The sequence below is a fragment of the Chlorocebus sabaeus genome, chromosome X, assembly GCF_047675955.1.
Source record: "Chlorocebus sabaeus isolate Y175 chromosome X, mChlSab1.0.hap1, whole genome shotgun sequence".
Lineage (NCBI taxonomy): Eukaryota > Metazoa > Chordata > Mammalia > Primates > Cercopithecidae > Chlorocebus > Chlorocebus sabaeus.
The window spans coordinates 138,303,275-138,328,624 of NC_132933.1; the positions used below are offsets into that span (position 1 = coordinate 138,303,275).

At 37.6% G+C, this 25,350-nt stretch overlaps 1 protein-coding gene across 3 annotated transcripts in view; it reads right to left on the bottom strand.

The window, feature by feature from the left end:
- Positions 1 to 25,350, bottom strand: part of GLRA2 (glycine receptor alpha 2) — a 220,310-nt gene that overhangs the window by 135,245 nt on the left and 59,715 nt on the right. For all 3 annotated transcript variants that reach the window (XM_007991077.3, XM_007991076.3, XM_073013864.1), the window contains 3 exons: positions 10,319 to 10,401; positions 7,465 to 7,602; positions 5,494 to 5,708 (listed from right to left, as the gene is read on the bottom strand). In XM_007991077.3, coding sequence (XP_007989268.1) covers positions 5,494 to 5,708; positions 7,465 to 7,602; positions 10,319 to 10,401 — 436 coding nt within the window. The remainder of the gene's footprint in view (positions 1 to 5,493; positions 5,709 to 7,464; positions 7,603 to 10,318; positions 10,402 to 25,350) is intronic.

Below are 25,350 nucleotides of genomic sequence, written 5' to 3' on the forward strand. Positions count from 1 at the left end.
AGTCATTTGGGTTTCATATGAAAATGTGAACACCAATATCTGTTTCTTACCTGAATGAATTTTGAAGGCAGTAGGTTAGCTGGAATACCCATGATAGTAGGGTGAAAGCAGAAAGATTAGCAGTTGGTTAAGTTGCATTTCTATCATTTAGCAAGGCAATAATGCACAAGTTCTTAGTAAGCCTAATAAATGGTGCGGAAGATAGCTAAATGTGAGTCATCTGGAAAACACGTCAACCAGGAGGGCTATCTTCTTGAGGAAGGGGACCTGAGGAGTAAGAAGTTGTATGGGATACGCTGCTAGGAGATGATAGCTAAGGGGAGATGATAAGACATCACCCAGAGAGTACATTATTCATCTGGAAATGGTGTAGTATGTGGGATGCCCTGGGAACTCCAAAAAACTCAAGTTCACCTCGCAAGAAATCCAGCATTTGGGGGCTTGCCATTAGAGAAGGCACTAATAGTATACCATAGCGTTGGTCACATGCGACTTTCCTCCATCTTTCCCATTACCCTCAGCCTTCAACAATGATGAAGTCAGCAACATGAATGAGGAAAGAAGTCGGAAATACAGGGGAGTAACTGTGAAGGAACAGACAGTGTGCTCCACATCGCTGTACATTTTCAAGGCAAAAGTCAGGCCTGAACATGCGGCAAGGGAAGAAAAGAGCATTGCATTGTACATGAGACTGAAGTTTTGTTTCAGACTAGATAAGTTTTTTAAAGTCTGATAATAGACTATCCTAAGGTATTTGTCACTGATATGTTAGCTGTCTATTACATTGAAAAATACACATTCCAGGTGTAATAGTATAGCGTATAGTACTGAGAATCTATAGAATCCTCCAGGGACAGAGAAGACATAGCCAAGTGGGGGTATTTAATGGCAGCGAGTGGGGAAAAATTGAGTCGTATCTTATTCAGACCCTCTGGAGCTTAACCCATTTAATCAACTATCTGTAAAAAACACACACGTGTGTATTTGCCCATACATACATAGTTGTCCCTTGGTATCCACAGGGGATTCGTTCTAGGACCTTTGCAAATACGAAAATCTGTGGATGCTCAAGTCCCTTATATAAAATGGAGTATTATTTGCATATAACCTATGCACATCCTCCCATATACTTTAAATCATCTCTAGATTACTTATAATACCCAATACAATGCAAATATTGTATAGTTGTTATGCTGTACTGGTTATTTTAGTTGTATTATTTTTATTGTTGTTTTGCTTTTTTAAAAAAATATTTTTGATCAGTGGTTTGTTGAATCTGCAAATGCAGAACCTGCAGATATGGAGGACTAATTGTATCATGTACACACACACATATGACAAACTTTGGTTAATCTCATTGACAGTACAACTATAAGTGAATAGTGAGTCATCCAAGGAACAGGACATCTTCTATTCATAAGGCCCTTTATGCATTTTCTAATATAACCTCTCATCCAATGGAGCAGTCTTTTCTACTACATTATGGACAGGGAACAGTAACAATAAAAATAACCAGAATGAGTTGAATACCAATGATGTAGAAAACGTGGGCTAAACAATTTATATAAGTACTGCTTCATCTCACCCTCATTTAATTTTTTAAGGGGTAGATAATCATGTTCTCATTTTAGAAATGATGAAACAAACTTAGAGAGGTTGAGTGAAGTAAAAGCTCTAAGATTTAGATCAAGGCCTGCATATGTTTCAAAATATGTCTTTGTTCTTTTTATTATTATTATACTTTAAGTTCTGGGTTACATGTGCAGAACATGCAGTTTTGTTACATAGGTATACACGTGCCATGGTGGTTTGCTGCACCCATCAACCCATCATCTACACTAGGTATTTCTCCTAATGCTATCCCTCCCCTAGCCACCCCCCAGCCCCCGACAGGCCCCAGTGTATGATGTTCCCCTCCTTGTGTCTATGTATTCTCATTGTTCAGCCCCAACTTGTGAGTGAGAACATGCGGTGTTTGGTTTTATGTTCCTGTGTTAGTTTGCTAAGAATGATGGTCTCCAGCTTTATCCATGTCCCTGCAAAGGATATGAACTCATCTTTTTTTATGGCTGCATAGTATTCCATGGTGTATATGTGCCACATTTTCTTAATCCAGTCTATCACTGATGGACATTTAGGTTGGTTCCAAGTCTTTGCTATTATGAATAGTGCCACAATAAACATACGTGTGCATGTATCTTTATCATAGAATGATTTATAATCCTTTAGGTATATGCCCTGTAATGGGATCGCTGGGTCAAATGGTATTTCCCGTTCTAGATCCTTGAGGAATGGTCACACTGTCTCCACAATGGTTGAACTAATTTACACTCCCACGAACAGTGTAAAAGCATTCTTATTTTTCCACAACCTCTCCAGCACCTGTTGTTTCCTGACTTTTTAATGATCACCATTCTAACTGGCATGAGATGGTATTTCATTGTGGTTTTGATTTGCATTTCTCTAATGACCGGTGATGATGAGCATTTTTTCATGTCTGTTGGTTGCATAAATCTCTTCTTTTGAGAAGTGTCTATTCTGTCCTTTGCCCATTTTTTGATGGAGTTGTTTTTTTTTTTTCTTGTAAATTTGTTCATATATTCTTAACTTCACAAAGTCTGCTTGAGAATTTTTGGAAAGGGAGACATACTGTAGAAAAATTCCAGTCCTTTATAGTACATGTCATATTATTATGAGATTCTTCTGTACATTAAAACTCAAATACTTTTCTGTATAACTTTTACCCACAGATTCTGCTTCAAGTCTAATCTACTAGGTTGGTACAAAAGTAATTGCGATATTTGCCATTACTGTTAATGACAAAAGCCACAATTACTTTTGCACCAACCTAATGTCTTCAACATGGCCTCACATGGGAGAACATGGCTCTTCATTAATTTATCCATCCAATGAGGATGTATTGGTTGTCTAGTCTAAGCCACATACTGTTCTAGGTGTTGAAGTTAACAGAATGAACAAGACAAAGTTCTTGCCTGCATAGAACATATATCCCATCAAATATCTTCTCATAGATCTTCCCTCATTCACTCTAAACATGCTCAGTCCCTTCTTTTTTCTCATTGAAAGTTTTTAAAAATTAAAAACTACATATATGTTATCTAGAACACAGTGGGCTACAAACACTCTTATGCAAATGTACTTATAATTATCATACTTACAAAAGCAAAAAAGAAAACGCTAAATATCTAAGATGGTGTAAAAGTTTGATCTCAGTTTTCTGTGTGTGCATGTGAGTGGGCTTGCCCATAAATGCACATAGAAAAAAAGACTGAAAGAAAATACACCAAAGTCTTAACAACAGTTATTTAATGGTTAATGTTAATCATGTTTTCTGTGTTTTCTATCTTTTCTATAACAAACATCTTACTTTTAAAGTGTAATGTGCATGTGTACTCTGTACAGGGCATTGAAGGAGGCCCTGCAGTAACTGTACAATCACCACAGTGGAGCATCTGGTCAGCGATTGCAGTGTTTATAAATTGAGTATTTACATGAATGCACATGTATAAGTAACTGTATGACCAATTTTTATTTTCCATGACTCACTTTTTATCCCATGTTTGTTTCACACCATCATCTACATAAGTTACATTTCCTCATGGTCAGTTGAAAGCCAACCATGTTTAACAACAGCATAAGAAAAGTACATGGAGGAAGATAAACGTAATGGTGGCAAAAGGATAACCACCATGAGTTCAGAGCCAAGTATAAAATGATTTTTGATTATACTCTCTTTTGGTTTATCTGAGTTCCTGATTGCCTCTACATACAAAGATCACTGATCAGTGAACATTTATTTAGCAATAGTTTTGACCATTGATGCAGAATCATAACAGCTTTATAAAATGAATAACAAATTTATAAAAACTCAAACTCCCATTTTGAAGATAAATGACTACTCTTTTCATAGCAATGAACAGTTGGAGGCTAAATGTCTTATATTTTGACATTATATGCTTACAATTTGTCACCAGTATTTTAGCTGTCTATTAAATTGTAAAATATATGTTTGTACATCCTGAGGTTTAATGGCATGGCATGCAGTAATGGCAGTAGCTAATAACTAATAAGAAATAAGCAAATGACCTGTTTGGGAGGGGCGCAGAGTGGATTAAAAGTGCTATTAGGTAAAATTGATTTTTGATTATAGAGATTTAAAAAGCTGTATTTCTGACATCTGTATTCCAATAGAAAAATAATACAGGTACATTATGCTATTTGTTACTCTAGAAGATAAAGAAGTATTAGAGATATCTCTATTCCTTTCTCCATGACCATATAAAACCTAATGTTTATCTTTGGAGGCATGGGACTTAATAAGTTGTATAAATATTTCTCCAGTATTCAGCCCACCTCTATTACAACCACAGACCTCCTCCATATGTCATCTTATATTCTAGATATGGGAAATAATGTGGAACATGGTCTGACATTTCTCATTATGTCAAATTCAGCACAACCAAACATAAACCCAAGCCAGCAAAAATATGGGATTACATCTTTGTTATTTTCCTGAAATGCATTTTGGAGAGACTGCTCAACCAGTATGAGACAATGTACACTGAATCCTAAATTGAACTCATATTCTGGAAAATTGAAGCCAATGGCTCATTGTACTCAGTGGAATGGGGAAGCATACAAAGGCACACTTATGGGGTGCTAGAGCATTTCAAAAGTGGGACATTTATCATTACTTAAGCAATATTTACAAATGCAGATGGCCTGCTTTTTATAAAAATAGATTACACAGCCACTTATGGATTATTATTTGAGGTGCTACAAAATGTCTATATGTCCCTGATATCGATCCCACACTCCTCTGTCACCATGCCACATTTCTAGGAATTTTCACCATTTTGGATGACTCTACTGTTCCTTCTCTAGGTAACTGTGTCACTCAAAAATAGTAGCATATCAGCCACTAAAGGAAATTAAGGCATAGCAATGTTTCATATATCAGATTGCTGCACCCTAATACTGTACATTAATTTCTTTCATATATTCATTGATATGGCTCTTCTGTGTAAATTTCCAGGAGCCTAATTCAAATTTTTATTACTATAAATGACTTCATTGAACATATGAATTGCAATAGTTTCACCAATAAATACTTGAAAATATGGCCTAAATTGCATCAGTCTTACTCCAATTCTTGCAAGCTTCATGGCTCATAAACAACTGAGGTCAAAAGCACTCAAGGGCTTTCTAGAATCTCTAAGCCATGTTTCTGCCTCTACTCATTTCTCTTCACTCTCAATACTAATTTCCCTTTCCTCTAAATGATATGATTTTGAGGGTTCCCCATGTTCCCAGATCCCTGATTCTCTCAAACTCAGCTTTTTGTCCTCTTATTGCATTCCTATCTACGACAGTGTCATAGAGTGGCCAACATTTCTGTCCTCACAGAACTCTCCAGCCCACAAGACCTTTGGGAACCTTTCATGTAATCTGTTATCAAGCAAGATTTCTTACCTTTGGCAGAGATGCCCTGGAGCCTGAACTCTGGGTGGTCATCGTTAAGACTGTGGTGATGCCCAGTGCGACCCTGGCAGGGGCTGCATCCATGTTTATCCAAAAGGAAACCCAGGACAAAATTACTATAAGCAGGCTTGGGATATACATCTGGATCAAATAATATCCCATTTGGCGTTCCAGATGAAACTTGACCTCAATGCAGGTAAACTTTCCTAGAAGGAGTAAATGATCATTTAAAGTCCAGTCTGAATTTATATTTCCAATTCCGCTATCCCACGTTGTTTAAAAAAAAAAAAAAAAGACTACTGCAGATGGATTTGGAAGATTGCACAAAATGTTCACCCTACATAACCAATTCAACTCTTCTCCAACTGAACCAGTAATAGAAATAATTACTGTGGAATAATAGTGATAATAATAGTGTGAGAATAGTGTGTGATCTAAAGAGTCACTGGACCAAAACCATAAGGCATATTTAATTTTTAAAATCTGTGCTTGCTGCAGCTTGATTGTTTTAGACAGAGCTTCAGAATTTACAAGACTGACAGAAAATTACCAGTGGAAATAAAAGATTCAAATTTTGTGGGGTTATAATATGTAATATATAGTATATTCTATTAATAGCATATACTATATGGCATATAATATGTAACACATGACATATACTGTATAATAGTTGAAGCCATTTCCTCCAAAGAAGTACAGTTTACATAAAACTACAAAGTATTTAAAGAACTGTGTATCTATCATTGTGTTATTAATGGCAAGAGAAAAATGTACATTTGTATAAGCCAGTGTATAATCTAGTCATTGTAAAAATTTCCTAGCCTTCTGGGTAATTGCTTCAGTACATTTAGCATATGCCTAGGAACTATGTACATTGTTTCTTTCCCTGTAAAAAGGAGGTCATATAAAGGCATTAAAACTTTTAACATTTAAGAGATAGATATTTCTACCTCTTCCCACTTTTTTTCTCCTTAATTGACTTGGAGTTAGAACCCCAGAAGGTAATTTTGCTTATTCCATACAGATTACAAGACATAGGGTTGAATCCTTAGTCAGAAAAAAAAAATCCTTGGAATCAGGTTTTGGTTACTTCATAAGTATCACCGTTGGCTGCTGGAACAAGTGTGCATAAACTGTTTTCCCCAGCAAGGGACCTAGATCAGTTACTGGACAAACCATCATGTCTTGATTGTCTCTCCATGATCAACTTGCATGGTACTGAACACCATGGTTTTTCTTGGGAAAAACCATCAACTTTTCTGGACAGGTAAAATCTTCCAGAAAACAACAGATGCCTATTTGTTGCTACCACCTCAAGTTCTTCCTCCACCACCTGTCCCCCAACCCCATGTGTCTGTCAGTACTATTGATAACACATGACTTTAGAGTCAGCTGAATTCCTGCCAGCTGACGTTCATCCAAATTTCTATTACTATTTAGGACTGAAGAACACAACAGCTCTATTTCTGGGTTTACAAAGACCTGTGTTATTGTCCCTCTTTTCCACTAGGCACTAAGACAGTAAGGCAGAGGGTGCAAATTTACCTAAGCATCCAATGGCAAGAGCGGATGCCAGAAAGGAGCCAGAATTCATGTTTTCTGCACCACTAATGAGGTTTTCTACACCTTTCCCCAGACTCATTTGACAACAGATGGTCAGCTAGGGAACAGCAAAAGATCCTAAATCCTCTCTCCTTCTCTCTATGTTCTGGAGAAATTACCTCTTGTGTTTCCTGACCTATTCCAGAGAGTATGGGAATCTTATCTGTTGAGGGAGTTTTGAGTCAAATCAGGTCCATGCCACATAGGTCTATTTGCCTGGTAAATATGCAGCAATTAAAGTAACGAGATATATACGCCAAGCTGCAAATGGAGCTCACTTGTGTTTAACAGCTAAAAAAAAAAAAAAAAAAAAAAAAAAAAAAAAAAAAAAAAAAAAAAAAAAAAAAACAAAACACTTACCAGTGTTGTAGTGCTTTGTGCAGTAGCCAAGTTCCTTCTCTTCTTTCAAAATAAACTGGGGCAGGGTCAATCCTTCAGCAACTTGCACTGGACCATCGCTTAACCACTCAAATATCAGGTCATTCATCGTGTACCCAACTGAGGTAAAGAAATCATAGTGAAAATTGAATATGGCTTTCCAAGAAAGCTTGAAAGTCTACCCATGTAAAGAAACAAACAAGGAAACCATCTAAAGCGGACATATGCTCAGTCAATTCAACAGCATTCTTAATAAAAGAGCTGCAGTCATCACTACAACTCTGTGTCATTGGAGCCAAAGAAATTTAAGACAGAAAGCTACTTATGGATGGATTTTTTTTCTGTGTAATGAAAGAATGGAATCTAAAAAGTTTATTGATTTCTGCCTTTTTATTCACTAACTCTTTCTGAAGAACAAACAAGTAAACAAACACAAAAATCCTTTGAAGATTGTCTTTACTTGCAAGAGCTGAGGCTTTGGCAATTCAATAAGACAATCCAATCCACAGTGCCAGTCTTAGTACTTCAAATGAAAACCATTCTTTTTTTAAATGAGAATCAATTCATCACGGGCCTGCCTAAAACATTCCCATTGCAGACTTGGCCCTCCTCCTAGGGTCTATTAGCTTTGCATTCAGAAAGCTTATGTTAAAGTCCTTCTACTTTAGCAAATGGGGAAGACTATTGGCAGGTAACCTAAGAGGAAATTGTGGGATATGCAAATTAAGAATATTCATTTGTGCTAGTGTCTTGCTAAATGGGCCCACTCATCATAATTATTAATATGAAGTAAAACAGATTACCTATTATGAAAAATCATATTGTTATATGACTCAAATCATCCAAAATAAGATTGTTATCAGTTTGGTAATCCAAAGTTAGCTCTTAGTCTCCAGGCTCCTGCTAGCTAGGTCATCATCTGTCAATTGTTTCTGGATCTTTCTCTACCCTAGAAATGAAGCCTACTCTTCTTTCATGCACCATTTCTCTACCTTCTCCCTTTGTTTGTAATATTTGAACTTTTCAAATAAGAGTGATGAGGACAGGGGACATTATGTGAGGTCTTGGCTGGTCAAAAACCTCAGCATGGTTTTTTTAAGTGTATGGATTCTTATTCTTATTTACTGCAAGACAGTGACTCACCAAAGCTACCCAGAAATCAATGGCAAGTTTAATTGTAATCTACTTTCCTGTTTCTTTATGTTGAAAAGGACTACCTTTTCAACATAAAGCCCCCCCCCCCAAAAAAAGAAGAACATTTAAAGCAAGGAGATACAAAGAGGCCCTATACAAGCACTGATGATCCTCAAAGAGAATGGCAAACCCTATCTGTATGGGTACACCTTGGAAACCTCCAGCAAATAGTACTCTAAGCTCAAAAATACCCCATGTTCTTGTCTGTTAAGCTTCTCGTTGGCCACCACAATAAAAGTTCTTGTCAGTCACCCTGAAGCCTCAGCATGGGGAAGACAGCAGAGGTAAAGAGGTAGGGATGAAGAAAGTAATAATGGGATAGAAAAGGAAAAAAAAAAAAATAATTCCCACCCTTCACATCCAAAGTTAGTGGTAAACATGATGTTTCTTTGATTTCATTATTCATGCCAGGACTGAGCTTATTTACTAATCCAAATTTTCTAAGCCTTGGATGAGCATCAGTTGACAGCTATGGCTACTGTTTTACAGAAAAAATAAAAGTGTTGGGTTGAGTCAGGGGAGATTTTGGAGCAGTAGATAAAATAGAAAGAAGGAATCATTATGTAAGAAAATGTTTTTCTCAGCTTTCTTCTCAAGAGAAGGAGCGATAAGGAAAAAAATATATAAGGCCTATTCTGAATCAGAAATTTTCATTTTATCTATGACAACTTCTTAAAGAGGTTTCATCATTTTGTTTATTTCTCTGGGATGTTTCAAGGAAAATCCATAGTGATTTTAAATGATCAGAATGAAACCAACCCTGTCACTACCTCTTTTTAAATAATGGATAAGTCTTTTTACACATATTATTTTTCTAAGCCAAGAAGTTAAAAGTATTTCCTTGCCCCTGCCTCATTAAATCTCCTAACATCCATGTAGGTCAGTGGCACTTATTATTCTCTACATTTTACAAACAGAGAAACTGATAGACCAAGCCAGAAAGAAATTCATGTTTCTTAACTGAAAATCCTGTTACCTTGGAGGCATCAGCAACTTATGGTGACACATGTCAAAGATTTTAGTGGCATCAGGGTTAGGTAATAAAGGGGACAAAGTAGATGGGGGGTTTTCTACTTGCTTCACCATGCTTTTGTGTATCCACTGCTTATCTAAGAGAAATGCCTCTTATTCTATCTTATTCCATCTCATCTCATGCTCCTCATTCTTACATCCTCCTCTGGCCAAGGTGGTTATGTCTTGTTCTCAAAGCAATTATCCCATCCTGCCAGAATTCCTTTTGGGGTGATGGTCTATACGGGCATAAGATGGAAAGAAACTCAATTTTCTGATTAAAGAGTGATTCACTATAAAAATTTAATGACTAATTTAAATTTTCCCAGGAGACATTTTCATTTCAATGAAAAGCTCACTAAATCAGGCTATTTTGCGGGGTTTGGGGGGACAAAGGAAAGTTATTTGGCATTTTACTTTGAAAGGTTGTCTATGCTGTATTGATAATGAGATTTTGTATGACACACACACACACGCACACACACTTTGGTTTGTCTTTCCATTAGGATGTTGGGGGTTGGTCAGTATATAGGGAATGAGTCATAAGGGTCCTTTCTCTTTAATTACATACTGAAAGAACCGGGTCATTGGTTAAAACAAGCAGGGAGTCATTTCAACAGTGGTGACTTACAACTCTCCAGCTGCATTGTACAGGTCTGGACATCCATCGGAAAGTTCTTCAAGTCCATGGGACAGGATAGGGTCAAGGTGAGTCTTAGCAAACAAAAAAAATTAAAAACCATTTTTAAATCTATGAAGTCCACTTGTTGAGAAACAAACAAAAGACACTTGGCATTAAGCAAAGTGACATTGATTCAAATAATGAAATCTAAGCTCCAAATCAGGGCAGTGCTTTTTGTTTCTAAAATGAAGAACAGTCATTGATAATTTTTTAAAAATATTGTAGTATTCACCATAACCTCTTACTCTATTTTTCATCTTCCAGCCTCTGATTCTCCCTCCTTCCCCAAAAATGGTGCTGTTCTCAGCTTTGTACTAGAATAAACAAGACCACTGAGATATAACTTAACAAGAACAATAGACTCTTACCCACACTAATGTCCAAAAGATATAAAGTTTATACTATTTTAGAATTATACCTTGGACTTTGCTTCAAGGACAGAATGATGTAATAAGTATAATTGATCATGGTAAGTGCTAGTTCTTCTTACATCAAATGGGCAAATGCTTAACTCCACAGTCTTCTCATTTACTACATGGATAGGTTAACAGTATATTTTAGCATTTATTCTAGAATTTTGATAATTCTGGAGCAAGTAGTTCTTGAGCTAGAAAAACCCATTTAAAGATGATGGTTTATTTAATTAAGTCCCACGTATTTATCTTTGTTTTTATTGCCTTTGTTTTTGGGTTCTCAGTCATGAAATCCTTGCCTAAGCCAATATCTAGAAGGGTTTTTCCAATGTTATCTTCTAGAATATTTATAGTTTTAGGTCTTAGATTTTAGTCCTTGATCCATCTTGAATTGATTTTTGTATAAGGTGAAAGATGAGGATCCAATTTCATTCTCCTACATGTGGCTTGCCAATTATCCCAGCACCATTTGTTGAATAGGGTGTCCTTCTCCTACTTTATATTTTTGTTTATTTTGCATGGCAAAAGGAACAGTCAGCAGAGTAAACAGGCAACCCACAGAGTGGGAGGAAATCTTCACAATCTATACATCTGACAAAGGACTAATATCCAGAATCTACAATAAACTCAAACAAATTAGCAAAAAAAAAAAAAACAATCCCATCAAAAACTGGGCTATGGACATGAATATTCTCAAAAGAAGATACACAAATGGACAACAAACATAAAAAATGCTCAACATCACTAATGATCAGGATAATGCAAATGAAAACCACAATGCAATATCACCTTACTCCTGCAAGAATGGCTATAATCAAAAATAAAAATAAAAAAATAATAGATGTTGGCATGGATGTGGTGAAAAGGGAACCTTTCTACAGGGAATGTAAACTAGTACAATCACTATGGAAAACAGTGTGGAGATTCCTTAAAGAAAGATAAGTAGAACTATTATTTGTTCCAGCAATCCCACTACTGGGTATCCACCCAGAGAAAAAGAAGTTATTATATGAAAAAGGTACTTGCACACACATGTTTAGAGCAGTACAATTCGCAACTGCAAAAATGTGGAACCAACCCAAATGCCCATTAATCAACAAGTGGATAAAGAAACTGTGGTACATATATATGATGGAATACTACTCAGCCATAAAAAGGAATGAATTAATGGCATTCACAGCAACCTGGATGGGATTGGAGACCATTATTCTAAATGAGGTAACTCAGGAATGGAAAACCAAATATCATACGTTCTCACTCGTAAGTGGGAGCTAAGCTATGAGTATGCAAAGGCATAAGAATGACACAATGGACTTTGGGGATGCAAGGGGAAAGGGTGGGAAGGAGGTGAGGGATAAAAGATTACAAATTGGGTTCAGTGTATACTGCTCAGGTGCTGGGTGCACCAAAATCTCACAAATCACCACTGAAGAACTTAGTCAGGTAACCAAATGCCACCTTTTCCCCAAAAACCTATGGAAATAAAAAATTTAAAAAGGAAAAACAAACTACTCACCCCAAAAACCTATGGAAATAAAAAATTTAAAAAGAAAAAAAAAGGAAAAACAAACTACTCATTATCTTACAAAACAAACAAACAAACAAACAAACGATGGTTTGTACATAGTCTTCAGCTCTCTGCACCCAGTAAGGGTTACTCTGCTCCACTTTCCTCTTTCCTTAATTTTTTTGAACTCCAGTCAGCTCTGGCTGATCCTTATATCAGGATATTCGTTGAGCTACCATCTCATTTCCACCATATCCCTTTTTAATCCTCAGGGGAATGATGCACACCTCTTGCTCTCCCATTTTTCTATATCTCCAAGATTCAAGGAAGGAAGTTAGGATTGAGAATTAGTAAATCTTGGTTCCCTTCCTAGTACTGCCTCTAACTATCTCTTCCCCCAAACAAGACCTTAAACTTGCTAAACATTTGTTTTGTCATCAACCAAATGATGAGGTAGGTAAGATGATGCTTATTCTCATTTGATCCTAATACTACAATCCCTATTTTTCTAAAGTTGACTGCTTCAAATTCTGTTCATCGTATCTCAAACACCTTTTATATCCAAAGACCCCACGAAATCTCACACTGTTGCCTAAACTCTCCTTTGCTGTCATGCTCATTCTTGCTCTGCCTTCCTGGTTCCTTTATCTTTATCTTTCTCTGCTTCATTTTTACAATCTAGCAAACGAAACAAAATTTAACACATGTATTTTAAAGAAAGGAAAGGGTTGCGATTTGAAGTCATATTAGACAAAGAATCCATGCTGACAATCATCAAAATTATTAAAATATAATGATTGGAAAAATAAAGATATAGAACAGTGTAATGTGAAAACATGTTTTAAATCTTGGAAATAAACACACTATTTTATTAAGATTAGATATATTTGGTTAGTGGGATGATTCATATTTTGTTTTTATTCTTTATCTTGCATTATCTGAATTGAGAAGTATAAATTATTTGAAAATGTCCATAAAAACTATTTATAACAGCTTTCCCATCTTCATGTAATTAGATGTGCCTTTCTTCAAACAATAACTGAAAAGTAAAATTATAAAATTCCATTTTGTTCAGTAATTTTTTGCTATTATAATCATATGATTATTAAAAATTTGTCACAAACATACAGCATTTCACATTCATTGCTAAATAAATTAGCTACCTTCTGTGGGCTATTCTGAGAACCCAAACATGTCTCTAAAGGAAAAAACGTGGCTTATAGTTCTAAACAACTGACTTAAAAATAACATTTTAGGCAGGAAAAATTGTTGTCATTTATGGAGTTCGTGTGTAGATATAGCTATAGAAATACAGATATTTAGTTTTTGTTTCCCAGCATAAAGACTTTATTTTTTTGAAAACACAATTTTGTGGAGATTAATGCCGTGAACTCTTTGAAATAAGGACAGAATAAAAGAACCAAAAAAAGTAAAAAAGAAAAAAAACAGAACTGGCACCTTATTAAGGGTGAAAAAAATTCAAAAGGCTCCATGAGCTTAAAATTATTATTACCATAATGAGAATCTATTTTTTTCTGTTTTTCAAAGAAGAAATAAATATTTTCATCATACAAAAATATGTTCATTCATAACTTGGCTATTATGAATAGCACTGCAAAAGGAAACAAAGCCTCAATTAGACAGAAGGACTAGATTTTTCTTTCTTGGAGATATATTGCATAGCATGGTGAAAATAGTAAATCATAATGCATTGTATATTTCAGAATTGCTAAGAGAGTAAATTTCAAGTGTTCTCACCATAAAAAATAATAAGTATTTGAGGGAATGGATATGCTAATTTGCTTGATTTAATAACTCCACATTCTATTCATAAATCATAACATCACTTTGTACCCCATAAACATATAAAACTATAATTTGTCAATTTTCAATTCAAAAACTTAAAATTAAAATTTAAAAAAATGTTCATTATATGAAAATAACTAGATGGTATGTGGATAATTGGTTTCAGTGAATCAAAACCAAAAAATCTGGAAATTTCATTATAGTTTTGAAAAGTTTACTTTTAAGAAATTAAAAATAATAATAATAATGAAAATGAACACACCTTAAAAGAGCATGTTCTTTTAAGAACATCACAGAATTCAACTATATATTGCTTTGTTATTAGAAACAACCCAACTTTAATATTCCTAATCATAGGCTTGCTGAATTTGATTGTTTTGCAAAACGACCTTTTCACATTTCTTCAGGAAGCAGAGATCTCACACACAATTATTGCTGCCTTTGTGGCAGATCTAACTATCCTAGAGGGGCTCACAGTTTGGGAGTCAAAACTATTAACAGCATGGGAGACCCCACTGAGATAAATTCCTAACAAGCAGGACCCTATCCCTGAACCTTGTCTCAGCTGAGAACTCAGTGGTTTTTTTTTTTTTTTTAATTTTTTTATTATTATTAAACTTCAAGTTGTAGGGTACATGTGCACAACGTGCAGGTTTGCTACATATGTATACTTGTGCCATGTTGGTGTGCTGCACCCATCAACTCGTCATTTACATCAGGTATAACTCCCAATGCAATCCCTCCCCCCTCCCCCCTCCCCATGATAGGCCCCGGTGTGTGATGTTCCCCTTCCCGAGTCCAAGTGATCTCATTGTTCAGTTCCCACCTACGAGTGAGAACATGCGGTGTTTGGTTTTCTGTTCTTGTGATAGTTTGCTAAGAATGATGGTTTCCAGTTGCATCCATGTCCCTACAAAGGACACAAACTCATCCTTTTTTATGGCTGCATAGTATTCCATGGTGTATATGTGCCACATTTTCTTAATCCAATCTGTCACTGATGGACATTTGGGTTGATTCCAAGTCTTTGCTATTGTGAATAGTGCTGCAATAAACATACGTGTGCATGTGTCCTTATAGCAGCATAATTTATAATCCTTTGGGTATATACCCAGTAATGGGATGGCTGGGTCATATGGTACATCTAGTTCTAGATCCTTGAGGAATCGCCATACTGTTTTCCATAATGGTTGAACTAGTTTACAATCCCACCAACAGTGTAAAAGTGTTCCTATTTCTCCACATCCTCTCCAGCACCTGTTGTTTCCTGACTTTTTAATGATCGCCATTCTAACTGGTGTGAGATGGTATCTCATTGTGGTTTTGATTTGCATTTCTCTGATGGCCAGTGATGATGAGCATTTTTTCATGTGTCTGTTGGCTGATGGAATCCAACTTACAAGGGATGTAAAGGACCTCTTTAAGGAGAACTACAAACCACTGCTCAGTGAAATCAAAGAGGACACAAACAAATGGAAGAACATACCATGCTCATGGATAGGAAGAATCAATATCGTGAAAATGGCCATACTGCCCAAGGTTATTTATAGATTCAATGCCATCCCCATCAAGCTACCAATGAGCTTCTTCACAGAATTGGAAAAAACTGCTTTAAAGTTCATATGGAACCAAAAAAGAGCCCGCATCTCCAAGACAATCCTAAGTCAAAAGAACAAAGCTGGAGGCATCACGCTACCTGACTTCAAACTATACTACAAGGCTACAGTAACCAAAACAGCATGGTACTGGTACCAAAACAGAGATATAGACCAATGGAACAGAACAGAGTCCTCAGAAATAATACCACACATCTACAGCCATCTGATCTTTGACAAACCTGAGAGAAACAAGAAATGGGGAAAGGATTCCCTATTTAATAAATGGTGCTGGGAAAACTGGCTAGCCATAAGTAGAAAGCTGAAACTGGATCCTTTCCTTACTCCTTATACGAAAATTAATTCAAGATGGATTAGAGACTTAAATGTTAGACCTAATACCATAAAAATCCTAGAGGAAAACCTAGGTAGTACCATTCAGGACATAGGCATGGGCAAAGACTTCATGTCTAAAACACCAAAAGCAACGGCAGCAAAAGCCAAAATTGACAAATGGGATCTCATCAAACTAAAGAGCTTCTGCACAGCAAAAGAAACTACCATCAGAGTGAGCAGGCAACCTACAGAATGGGAGAAAATTTTTGCAATCTACTCATCTGACAAAGGGCTAATATCCAGAACCTACAAAGAACTCAAACAAATTTACAAGAAAAAAACAAACAACCCCATCCAAAAGTGGGCAAACGATATGAACAGACATTTCTCAAAAGAAGACATTCATACGGTTTTTTTTTTTCTTCTTTGTTTTTCTAATTTCCTTTCTAGGAAGCTCACAGAGTTTAAGCTTTGTTCCCAAACTCATAAAACCAGTGAGTGACCAAAGTTAGATTTGAATACAGCTTTAATCGACATCAAATTCCCTTTATTATTTCCCACACTACCACATTTCACATTTCCTCCTTAGGAAAATAATCTGTTACCAATTTATTATCCTCCTTTGTCTATGAAGCCAGCAGAGTTGGTCATAGACACCTTAGTTGCCTTGTACCTGCTCAGGGATACCCCTTTCATTTTTCCTCAGACACCCAGAATTCTCATGGCTTGTTGTTTTAAAAACTCCTCCAGCCTCTCCCGGCAGCCCAGAAACCTGGGTGATAGACCTGGCTTACCCATAAAGAGCTATTTGATCTTGACTAAATCTCTGGGCCTCCCCCAACAAACATCCCCATCCTGCTCAACATCTCTGTGATTATAAACTATAAGTGAAGGCAACCAGCTTGAAGGATTTCCTCTTATAGGTAAATTTACCCTCTTGAATATGAGGAAAACTTTAAGTGCAAGGAACACTTCTTAAAATAGGAACTTCTTGGCAATCTGGGCAGATAGGTGAGACATCTATTGCTTCCACAGGGCTTTGTCATCCAATGTCCTAGAATACTATCCACTCTTTCACTGAGAACATAAGGAAGGCCTTCCTGTACCATGTTGATCCATTGACTCTTTCCTCCCAGTTGTACCTTGAAATTTCTGAACCATGTGACATTCTAGTGTCAGGGAGATTTGACAGGATGCATCAAGTATCAAACAAGAGTGTCATCTTAACCCACCTAGACCTTAAGTGAAATTAGCCTGGGGGCAAGTTAGAAGTCAAGTTAAAAGTGCATCATTAATACAACCCACACATGGAGAGAGGGAGGGAAGATTAGGAAATCACTGGGATCAAAAACACTGCTAGGCTGGTTGACTGATCAAACATCTTTTAGTATAGTGGGTTTCAGTCTCTGGTAGGCATAAGCATTGTCTGATGGGCTTAGTCAGAATGCAGATTATCAGGCCCTCTTGATAAGCAGCCCAGGTTACACCAATGCTGGTGTCCTGGAGCACATTTTAAGGAGTACTACTTAAGCATATCCCAAGGGATGACTTTGATTTCTGTTAATGTGATAGACAAAAAGGTGAAGGTTTTAAGAAAGGGGTCTACAATTAGTAACAGTAGCACTCCTTTGGGAAATATTATTTCTTTTTTTTCCCCCCTTTTGAGATGGAGTCTCGCTCTGTCACCCAGGCTGGAGTGCAATGGGATGATCTCGGCTCACTGCAACCTCCACCTCCCAGGTTCAAGCGATTCTCCTCCCTCAGCCTCTCGACATTAGGGTAGGACAGTTAGCCTCAAGTAGGCTGCTAAGTGATTGGACTAGGGGTAATGGTACAAGTTAGGGGTGATGATCATGGGCTTCAGTCACATTGGAGAGGTATACTGGTTAAGTCAGGGCAGTGAAGCCAAAATCAGTCCACTGGCAACCAAGAATGTGGTAGATGTGGCTAGGAAACTGGGAGAGCTGCTAAGAGGGGTAGGAGGACAGTTTCTAGGTGAGATAGAGAAGAAGCCAAGACCATCATGCCTTTTAACACATGCCAGTATGCAAAGGCCAAAAGTAGGCAGTGAACTCTACTCAGGGTGATGGCAGCATATCAGGTTACTGTCTCTGATGTCTGGAAAATAGGCCACCAAGAAATTTCAAAAGATGTTAGGGAGGTGGCTACAACATGCATTGAATGAACCACAACAAAAATTTTAGAAAATCTCATGGTACTGGTCATAAAGAACAGAGTACATGGGAAGACTAGCTCTAGGTCCTAGGGTGGAGGGATTGGTATTAAGCATGACTCCATCTGGGCTGTAATGTAGTATTATACATCCATTCAGCAATATTTTGGCAAGTATTTATTGGGCACCAGGCACCAGACACCTAAAATAAGACAGTGTGTCTCTTGAAGGAGATCACAACTTAATATCAGAATTGCAGATATATATCCTAATAGTTTCAATTTATTATTCAACTTTTCGAAGTTGTTTGCAACTCTCCCACTTAATCCTTCTGATGATGTGAATCAGACACACCTGAACAGAATCAAATAAAGGACCTTTAATTACTCCCTTGGGACCTAGATAAGCACTCTCAGTGATCAGGTAGAGCAGGTACAGACCTGGATCCTTAGAGGGCCCTTTCGGTCTATCAGAGAAGCATGTCTTGATGCTCCTGAATCGAACCTGAGGTACCCACATGAGGATCTTTATTCACAGAAAACAAAAGGAATTGTCTAAGTCTGGTTAGGCAGGCAAGGAATGAAATTTTTTAACTTACCATTTCTGAAAGTTCTGTGACGAAATGGCTACTTTGAACTTACATCATGTAACGCATAGAGAGAGTCCTGCCTACTCCAGCCCTGAGCTTGTCACCTGGTCCATGGGCAGCCACAGATGTGGCTGCACCTGGGAAGGCTTTCCTCCTAATCAAAGTTTGAAAAATTAATGGTGTACAAATTGTTGGGAGTTCCACAAAGGTCCCAATACATCCTTGCTCAAACACCTTCCAACTCTTAGCTGCTATATATAATAAATGGATAAACATTTAGCTAAAGGCTTCTTTGACTATTAAGATGCAAAGCTAGGAAGAGAAATGTGTTTCAAGTACTGTTACTCATTTCCTTCTTTGTGTAAATGAATTGATAGATTCCCAGATTCCCTATTGATATCTCCAAGGGCAGACTGTCATACTAAGAAAATCAAAGGGAAACATGAAACTAGATGAAAAACAGGGCTCAGAAAAATGTGGCTGGGCACCAGAGACACATCATTTTTCCAATATTGTCTAAGGCTGGACCTAAACCCCAGGTTGGTTCTGAGCTGTATAGTTAGACGCTTTCCTCTCCATTAATTCCAAATAGGCACTTTTGCTGTTTTTTCTTTTTCATTTTTTTTTTTCCTGTTGACCTTGAGATGTGGAGGAGATAAATGGCAACACTGCTTGGCTCATTAGCTGTTCTCCTCTCCCCTGACTAAAATCCCAGTGGCTGAGCAGGAAGGTCCATGTTTACCAAATATCATAAAGGCATCATAGAAAATACCCATATGCAATGAGCAATAGTAGCTGGGAAGGACAAAAATATAATATCTGCTCCCATCTGTGTGTGGTCCTTTCAGAAAGTGTGCACACATATGGTTGGCCCATGTTAATCAAGTCCAAATGTGGATTAGATTCAACTTGGAGAGCAACTGATAAATCTGCAGCTAAAATTTTCCCCAAATGCTTTGATATTTCCTGGATGAAAATGTTTTGAAGGTGTTGAATAGAAGAGGGATAAATTGAACACCATCAGAGGAAGGAGCTCAAATTACCAGAGATTTAAATAATCAATACTCCCCGACATCTTAGTTACATTTTACATTTCAAAGTCATTTCACATCTAGTATTTATTTATATATCCAAACATTGGTGAAGATAAAATGTAGCCTGCACATTAAAATAAATGAGAACTGCCTTTTTCATTGTCACTATGTGTCTAGTATTACATTTAATAGTGGCATTGAGGTGAAGAAAAAGAGAAAGTTACTGTACAATGTAGTAATTTTTAAAATGTTTTATTTTACTTTTTTAAAAAAGGGGAAAGAGAACATGTGTAAGCATGCTTATGAACTGCAGATATGGTTTTGAGAAAACCAAAGTAACCTCGTACCTGTTGACAACTGAGAGTAAAATTGTGTTACCTGGCTGGTATTTTGCTGCATTAAAAAGACTTCCATTGTGGTAACTGGTGGAGACTTACTGACCACTGTTTCTGGTGGCAAAGGTTGGAGAGAGAATGGAGTTCTGGTCAGATGATAGGATGGTCCATCCTTGACTGGATAACACTTTGAAACCAAGCATAATTCCTCAGTTTGCTTTTAACAAGCAGCTAAAGGGGAGCAACAGCATCAGCTAAACTATTATCTGAAAGTAGATGCAACTGTCACCTCTGTTATGAGCTACATGTCTCCCAAAAAGAGGAAACTCAAGGCAAGGAGAGTATCCATCTGCTTTGGACTAAGTGTGGAAAGTGAGTGGAGCCTGAATAGTACAAGTATGTCCATACATATGTGTTAAGGAAGGTAAGGGGCATTGTCACCCTTACTTACTCCCTTTTATCCTACAGCCAACTCAAGGATAATTAAGACATTCATTGAACATTTATTATGAATCTGGAACTGAAAAAAACTGCAGGTCAAAGAAAGGTTAAATGACTTTTTATGGTCACTTAGTAAAATTGGATTTGAATCCAAGTATTCCTGACCCTCAGAACTGACATTTGTCCCACCCCAATAGAATTCTGTCTTTAATCCCCTAGTGTACGTTTTGCTTTCTATCCTTCATCTGACTGCTCAAGTTTAGCAAAATACCCATACTAAAATGAAACATCAAATAAAACCTTTGTTTTATTGTCATTTGAAATAACCAATCAATCAGAAATGAGGTGGTTTTGCTCTGAGAGTATGTCTCATGTGGAACTTCATATAATTGTATTCATATATGTACTTAATAATTTTCAGTGACTGTCCAATGATAAATATTGTATCCTCTTTGATACAGATGTTAGTTTGTAATTTTAAATGCCACAAGCAAGAAGAAACTTGTTGGAGAGACTGCTGAGACACGCAGATGGACACGTTTTTTTTCCATTTTAAAATAAAGTACCTTTTCCTTTGGATTATGTGCTATGAGAATGCACTAAAGTAATTCATATGTTTCATAAGAGCCATGGTGATATTATGCATGTTTATTTTGGTATTAATGCAATCCAGGGAGCCTTACAAAAGTAGCAGTGTGGACCAGGTAGAAGCCCACATTAATGTAAGTTGAGCAGCCTCACCAGGACCTCTGGTTTTCCTTTGACTTTCTGCCATGAGAAAGTTCAGGTGATGAGTAATAACAGCAGACTAACTCTTCAGCTCTGCTGGCTCAAATCTACCACATGATTCCTTTAGTCTAAATAGTCAGTCAATTATTTTCCCAGCCAACCATCTTTGTGTAATTGTCTAAAAGTATATAAACCCATGATTCATGAACATATTCTAAAATAATAATTCACAGATATTCCTGGTGATTGAATTAGAGGGTACAAGTGATCTAGTTTGCGACTGGAAAATTTCTCAGGGTGCTTGGTACTAAGTATTTGTCGTCATGTAAACTATATGTTGAATTTTTCTTTTTTTGAGACAGAGTCTCACTTTGTCACCAAGGCTGTAGTGCAGTGGCATGATCTTGGCTCACTACAGCCTCGACTTCCTGGGCTCAAGCGATCTTCCTGCCTTAGCCCCCTAAGTAGCTGGGACTACAGGCACACACCACCAGGCCCAGCTAGTTTTTTTTTTTAAAATTTTTTGTAGGGATGGGATTTTGCCATGTTGCTCAGGCTTGTCTCCAACTCCTGAGCTAAAGTGATACACCCTCCTCAGCCTCCCAAGTGCTAAGATTGCAGGTATGAGTCACTGTGCCCAGCCACGTTGAATATTTTAACGCTGCCTCTTAAATTACAGGTAGTCCAATCCTCCCTAACCTACTCCAAAATCAGGTTCCTCTTCTCAGGAGTTGTATATCTAATTGGGGAGAAAAGGGTTCAAAGATCCAAGTAGTTTAAGACAGGCATCTTGAAATTCTGAATTTCCTCTCCTCTGCTGACTCAAGCCCTAAGGGACATGAAGAATGCACTCTTATTTACTCATCAGGAAAGTGTTTTGTGGTTTGGGAAGGAGAGGGAGGTTATTTTGAGTTAAAAACTTATAATAGTGCTAGAAGGAGCCTCATACTTGGTCTAAGTCCCTGGTTCAGTCTCATTTTATAGAGGAAACTAAGACCCAGAATGATAAACTTATGGGGCTGGAGAGGCTGTTCTATGATCCTGGGAGATATAGTAAATGATGAAAGGAAGTGTGGAGATCACAATGCCCTGAGCCATCTTCTCAGTATTCTGCTCTTTGTACCATTGACTGAAGAGCAAACTCTGATTAATGTTAATGAAATGGAAAGTTACCTCTAAATGGAAGAAAACCTACTGGTTGCTATTGCTAGTCCAGTCAGGTAAACAGTTAAGGACAAGTGGTCATGCTAACTGCCATGTATTTCATTGATCAAGTCTCTCTTTTCCTCCAAACAAGCATAAGATCTGTAATGGTTAATACTGAGTGTCAACTTGATTGGATTGAAGGATGCAAAGTATTGTTCCTGGGTATGTCTATGAGGGTGTTGCCAAAAGAGATTAACATTTGAGTCAGTGGACTGGGAGAGGCAGACCCACCCTCAGTCTGGCTGGGCACCATCTAATCAGCTGCCAGCACGGCTAGAATAAAGCAGGCAGGAGAAGATGGAAGAACCGACTGGCTGAGTCTTCTGGTCTTCATCTTTCTCCTGTGCTGGATGTTTCCTGCCTTCGAACATCAGACTCCAAGTCTTCAGCTTTTGGACTCTTGGGCTCACACCAGTGGTTTGCCAGGGGCTCTTGGGCCTTTGGTCACAGGCTAAAGGCTGCACTGTCGGCTTCCCTACTTTTGAGGTTTTGGGACTCAGACTGATCCACTGCTGACTTCCTTGCTCCTCAACTTGCAGACAGCCTATCATGGGACTTTACCTTGTGATGGTGTGAGTCAGTCAGTTCTCCTTAATAAACTCCCTTTCATAAACATATGTAACTTTTAGTTCTGTCCCTCTAGGGAACCCTGACTAGTACAAGATCCTTACTCTGTTGTGTCTGAATCAATATTAGGTCCCATAGTGTTTGTGTATTTCTAACCTGAGCAGGAGCTCAACAAAGTTTTCCATACTTTATGAGAGTCTGTCATACATACAACACACTTTCTGGACCTTCACACTTCCACCCTCAGCCATACCTTTGTAAAGGGCCTCTCTCCAAAAATAGCCCCTCTGCACCACAGCTCCTGCTGAATCCACTAACATATGTGCATGCCCGTGCTTCCCACCCTCCCAACCTTGCTCGCCTCTAGGAAGAATGGAATCATTGTGGTTTCCATGGCATTTCCAACCACTTCTCTGAAGACTGCTTAATTCTGATGTGGGCGCTTATGTTACAGACATTAATTACTTCATTAAGTCAAGTTACAATACTAATGAGGATTTGGACACAGAGTTAGAAAATGAGAATGTAATTTTGCCTGGATTATAGAACATAAGGATAAATAATGGTCCAAATATGCACAGGGAAAAGAAATCATAGTTTTTCATAGCTGCCTTCTAATAGAAAATGTGGGCTTACATGTCTCATCAAAATTGAGAGTAAGGTAATCAAAGCAACACCACTGGTAACATTTAAGGCAGGTCTCAGTTCATTGTGCATTTTATTTTTGGCTCTGACATCTAAGTAGAGAATGTCCTTATTCCCTATGCCATAAAAAAATTTATAACTAAAGTTAGAATATTTTGAAGTTCTTGCATCAGACTATAGGATCAGTCAAGGATGGGAGGCCATGTGAGAAAAGCTAGCCTTCTATGTATGTGGGTAGAGTTGGTCATTAGACAAGATTGTTTGGAGGAACACCGTTGGATGTCTGTCTAGAAATCTGCACTGTACCTACTCTCAGTGGTGCCTGTAATCTATCATCAGAGGGAAAAGCATGCCAATCCCCAAGGGTTCTCTATTACAACTCCAGTACTACTGGGAAGGCAGAATACTGAATTATCAACACCCAGAATTGCAAATAGAATCAAAAGGGATTAACAAGCAAATCACCTCCAGTGCCATAAAGGAATAAGTTTTAGGTCAGATAAAGGTTGATGATGAGGTGAACAGATGTTTTGGTGATATGGGGTGCTATTGTTAAGGGGCAATTTTATAATTATTTATGGTTTATCAGAGGGTAGCATGAGGCCCCCAGATAACTGGTCAGTTTAATAACACACTGAAAGCAAACAATATTTTCTTAATAACTTCACCTTTAGGTATACCCATTCTGGAGGCATGCAGTAAATCTGGAAACAAAGCTCTTAACAGTTGGAGGGTCATAGCTTCTTTAATAAATATAAGGACCTCTTCCTCTAAACAAACAAACAAACAAAAACTAGCTTAAATAACCTAATGCACAAAATATGCGTGTGTGTGTGTGTGTGTGTGTATATGTGTGTATATATATATATATATAGAGAGAGAGAGAGAGAGAGAGAGTCTCACTCTTCACCCAGGCTGGAGTGCAGTGGTGTGATCTCTGCTCACTGCAGCCTCCGCCTCCTGGGTTCCAGTGATTCTCCTGCCTCAGCCTCCTGAGTAGCTGGGACTACAGGCGCCCGCCACCATGCCCAACTAATTTTTGTACTTTTTTTTTTTTTAGTAGAGATGGGGTTTCACCATGTTGGCCAGGATGGTCTCCATCTCCTGACTTCGTGATCCACCCACCTCGGCCTCCCAAAGTGCTGGGATTACAGGCGTGAGCATATATTTTGAGCAAGGTTCAAGCAAAACCATATGATCATCCCAATAGACACAGAAAAATCTTTTGATAAAATTCAAAATCCTTTCATGATAACAACCACCAACAGACTAGGAATCAAAGGAACATCCCTCAAAATAATAAGAGCAATCTATGACAAACCCACAGTCAACATCATACTGGGTGGCAAAAGCTGGAAGCATTCCCCTTGAGCACTAGAACAAGACAAGGATATCCTCTCTCACCACTCCTATTAAACATAATACTGGAAGTCCTAGCCAAAGCAATCAGGCAAGAGAAAGAAATAAAAGGCATCTAAATAGGAAGAAAGGAACTGAAACTATTTGTCTTAGCTAATGATATGATTCTATATCTAGACACCCCTAAAGACTCAGCCAAAAGGCTCCTGGATTGATAAATGACTTTAGTACAATTTTAGGACACAA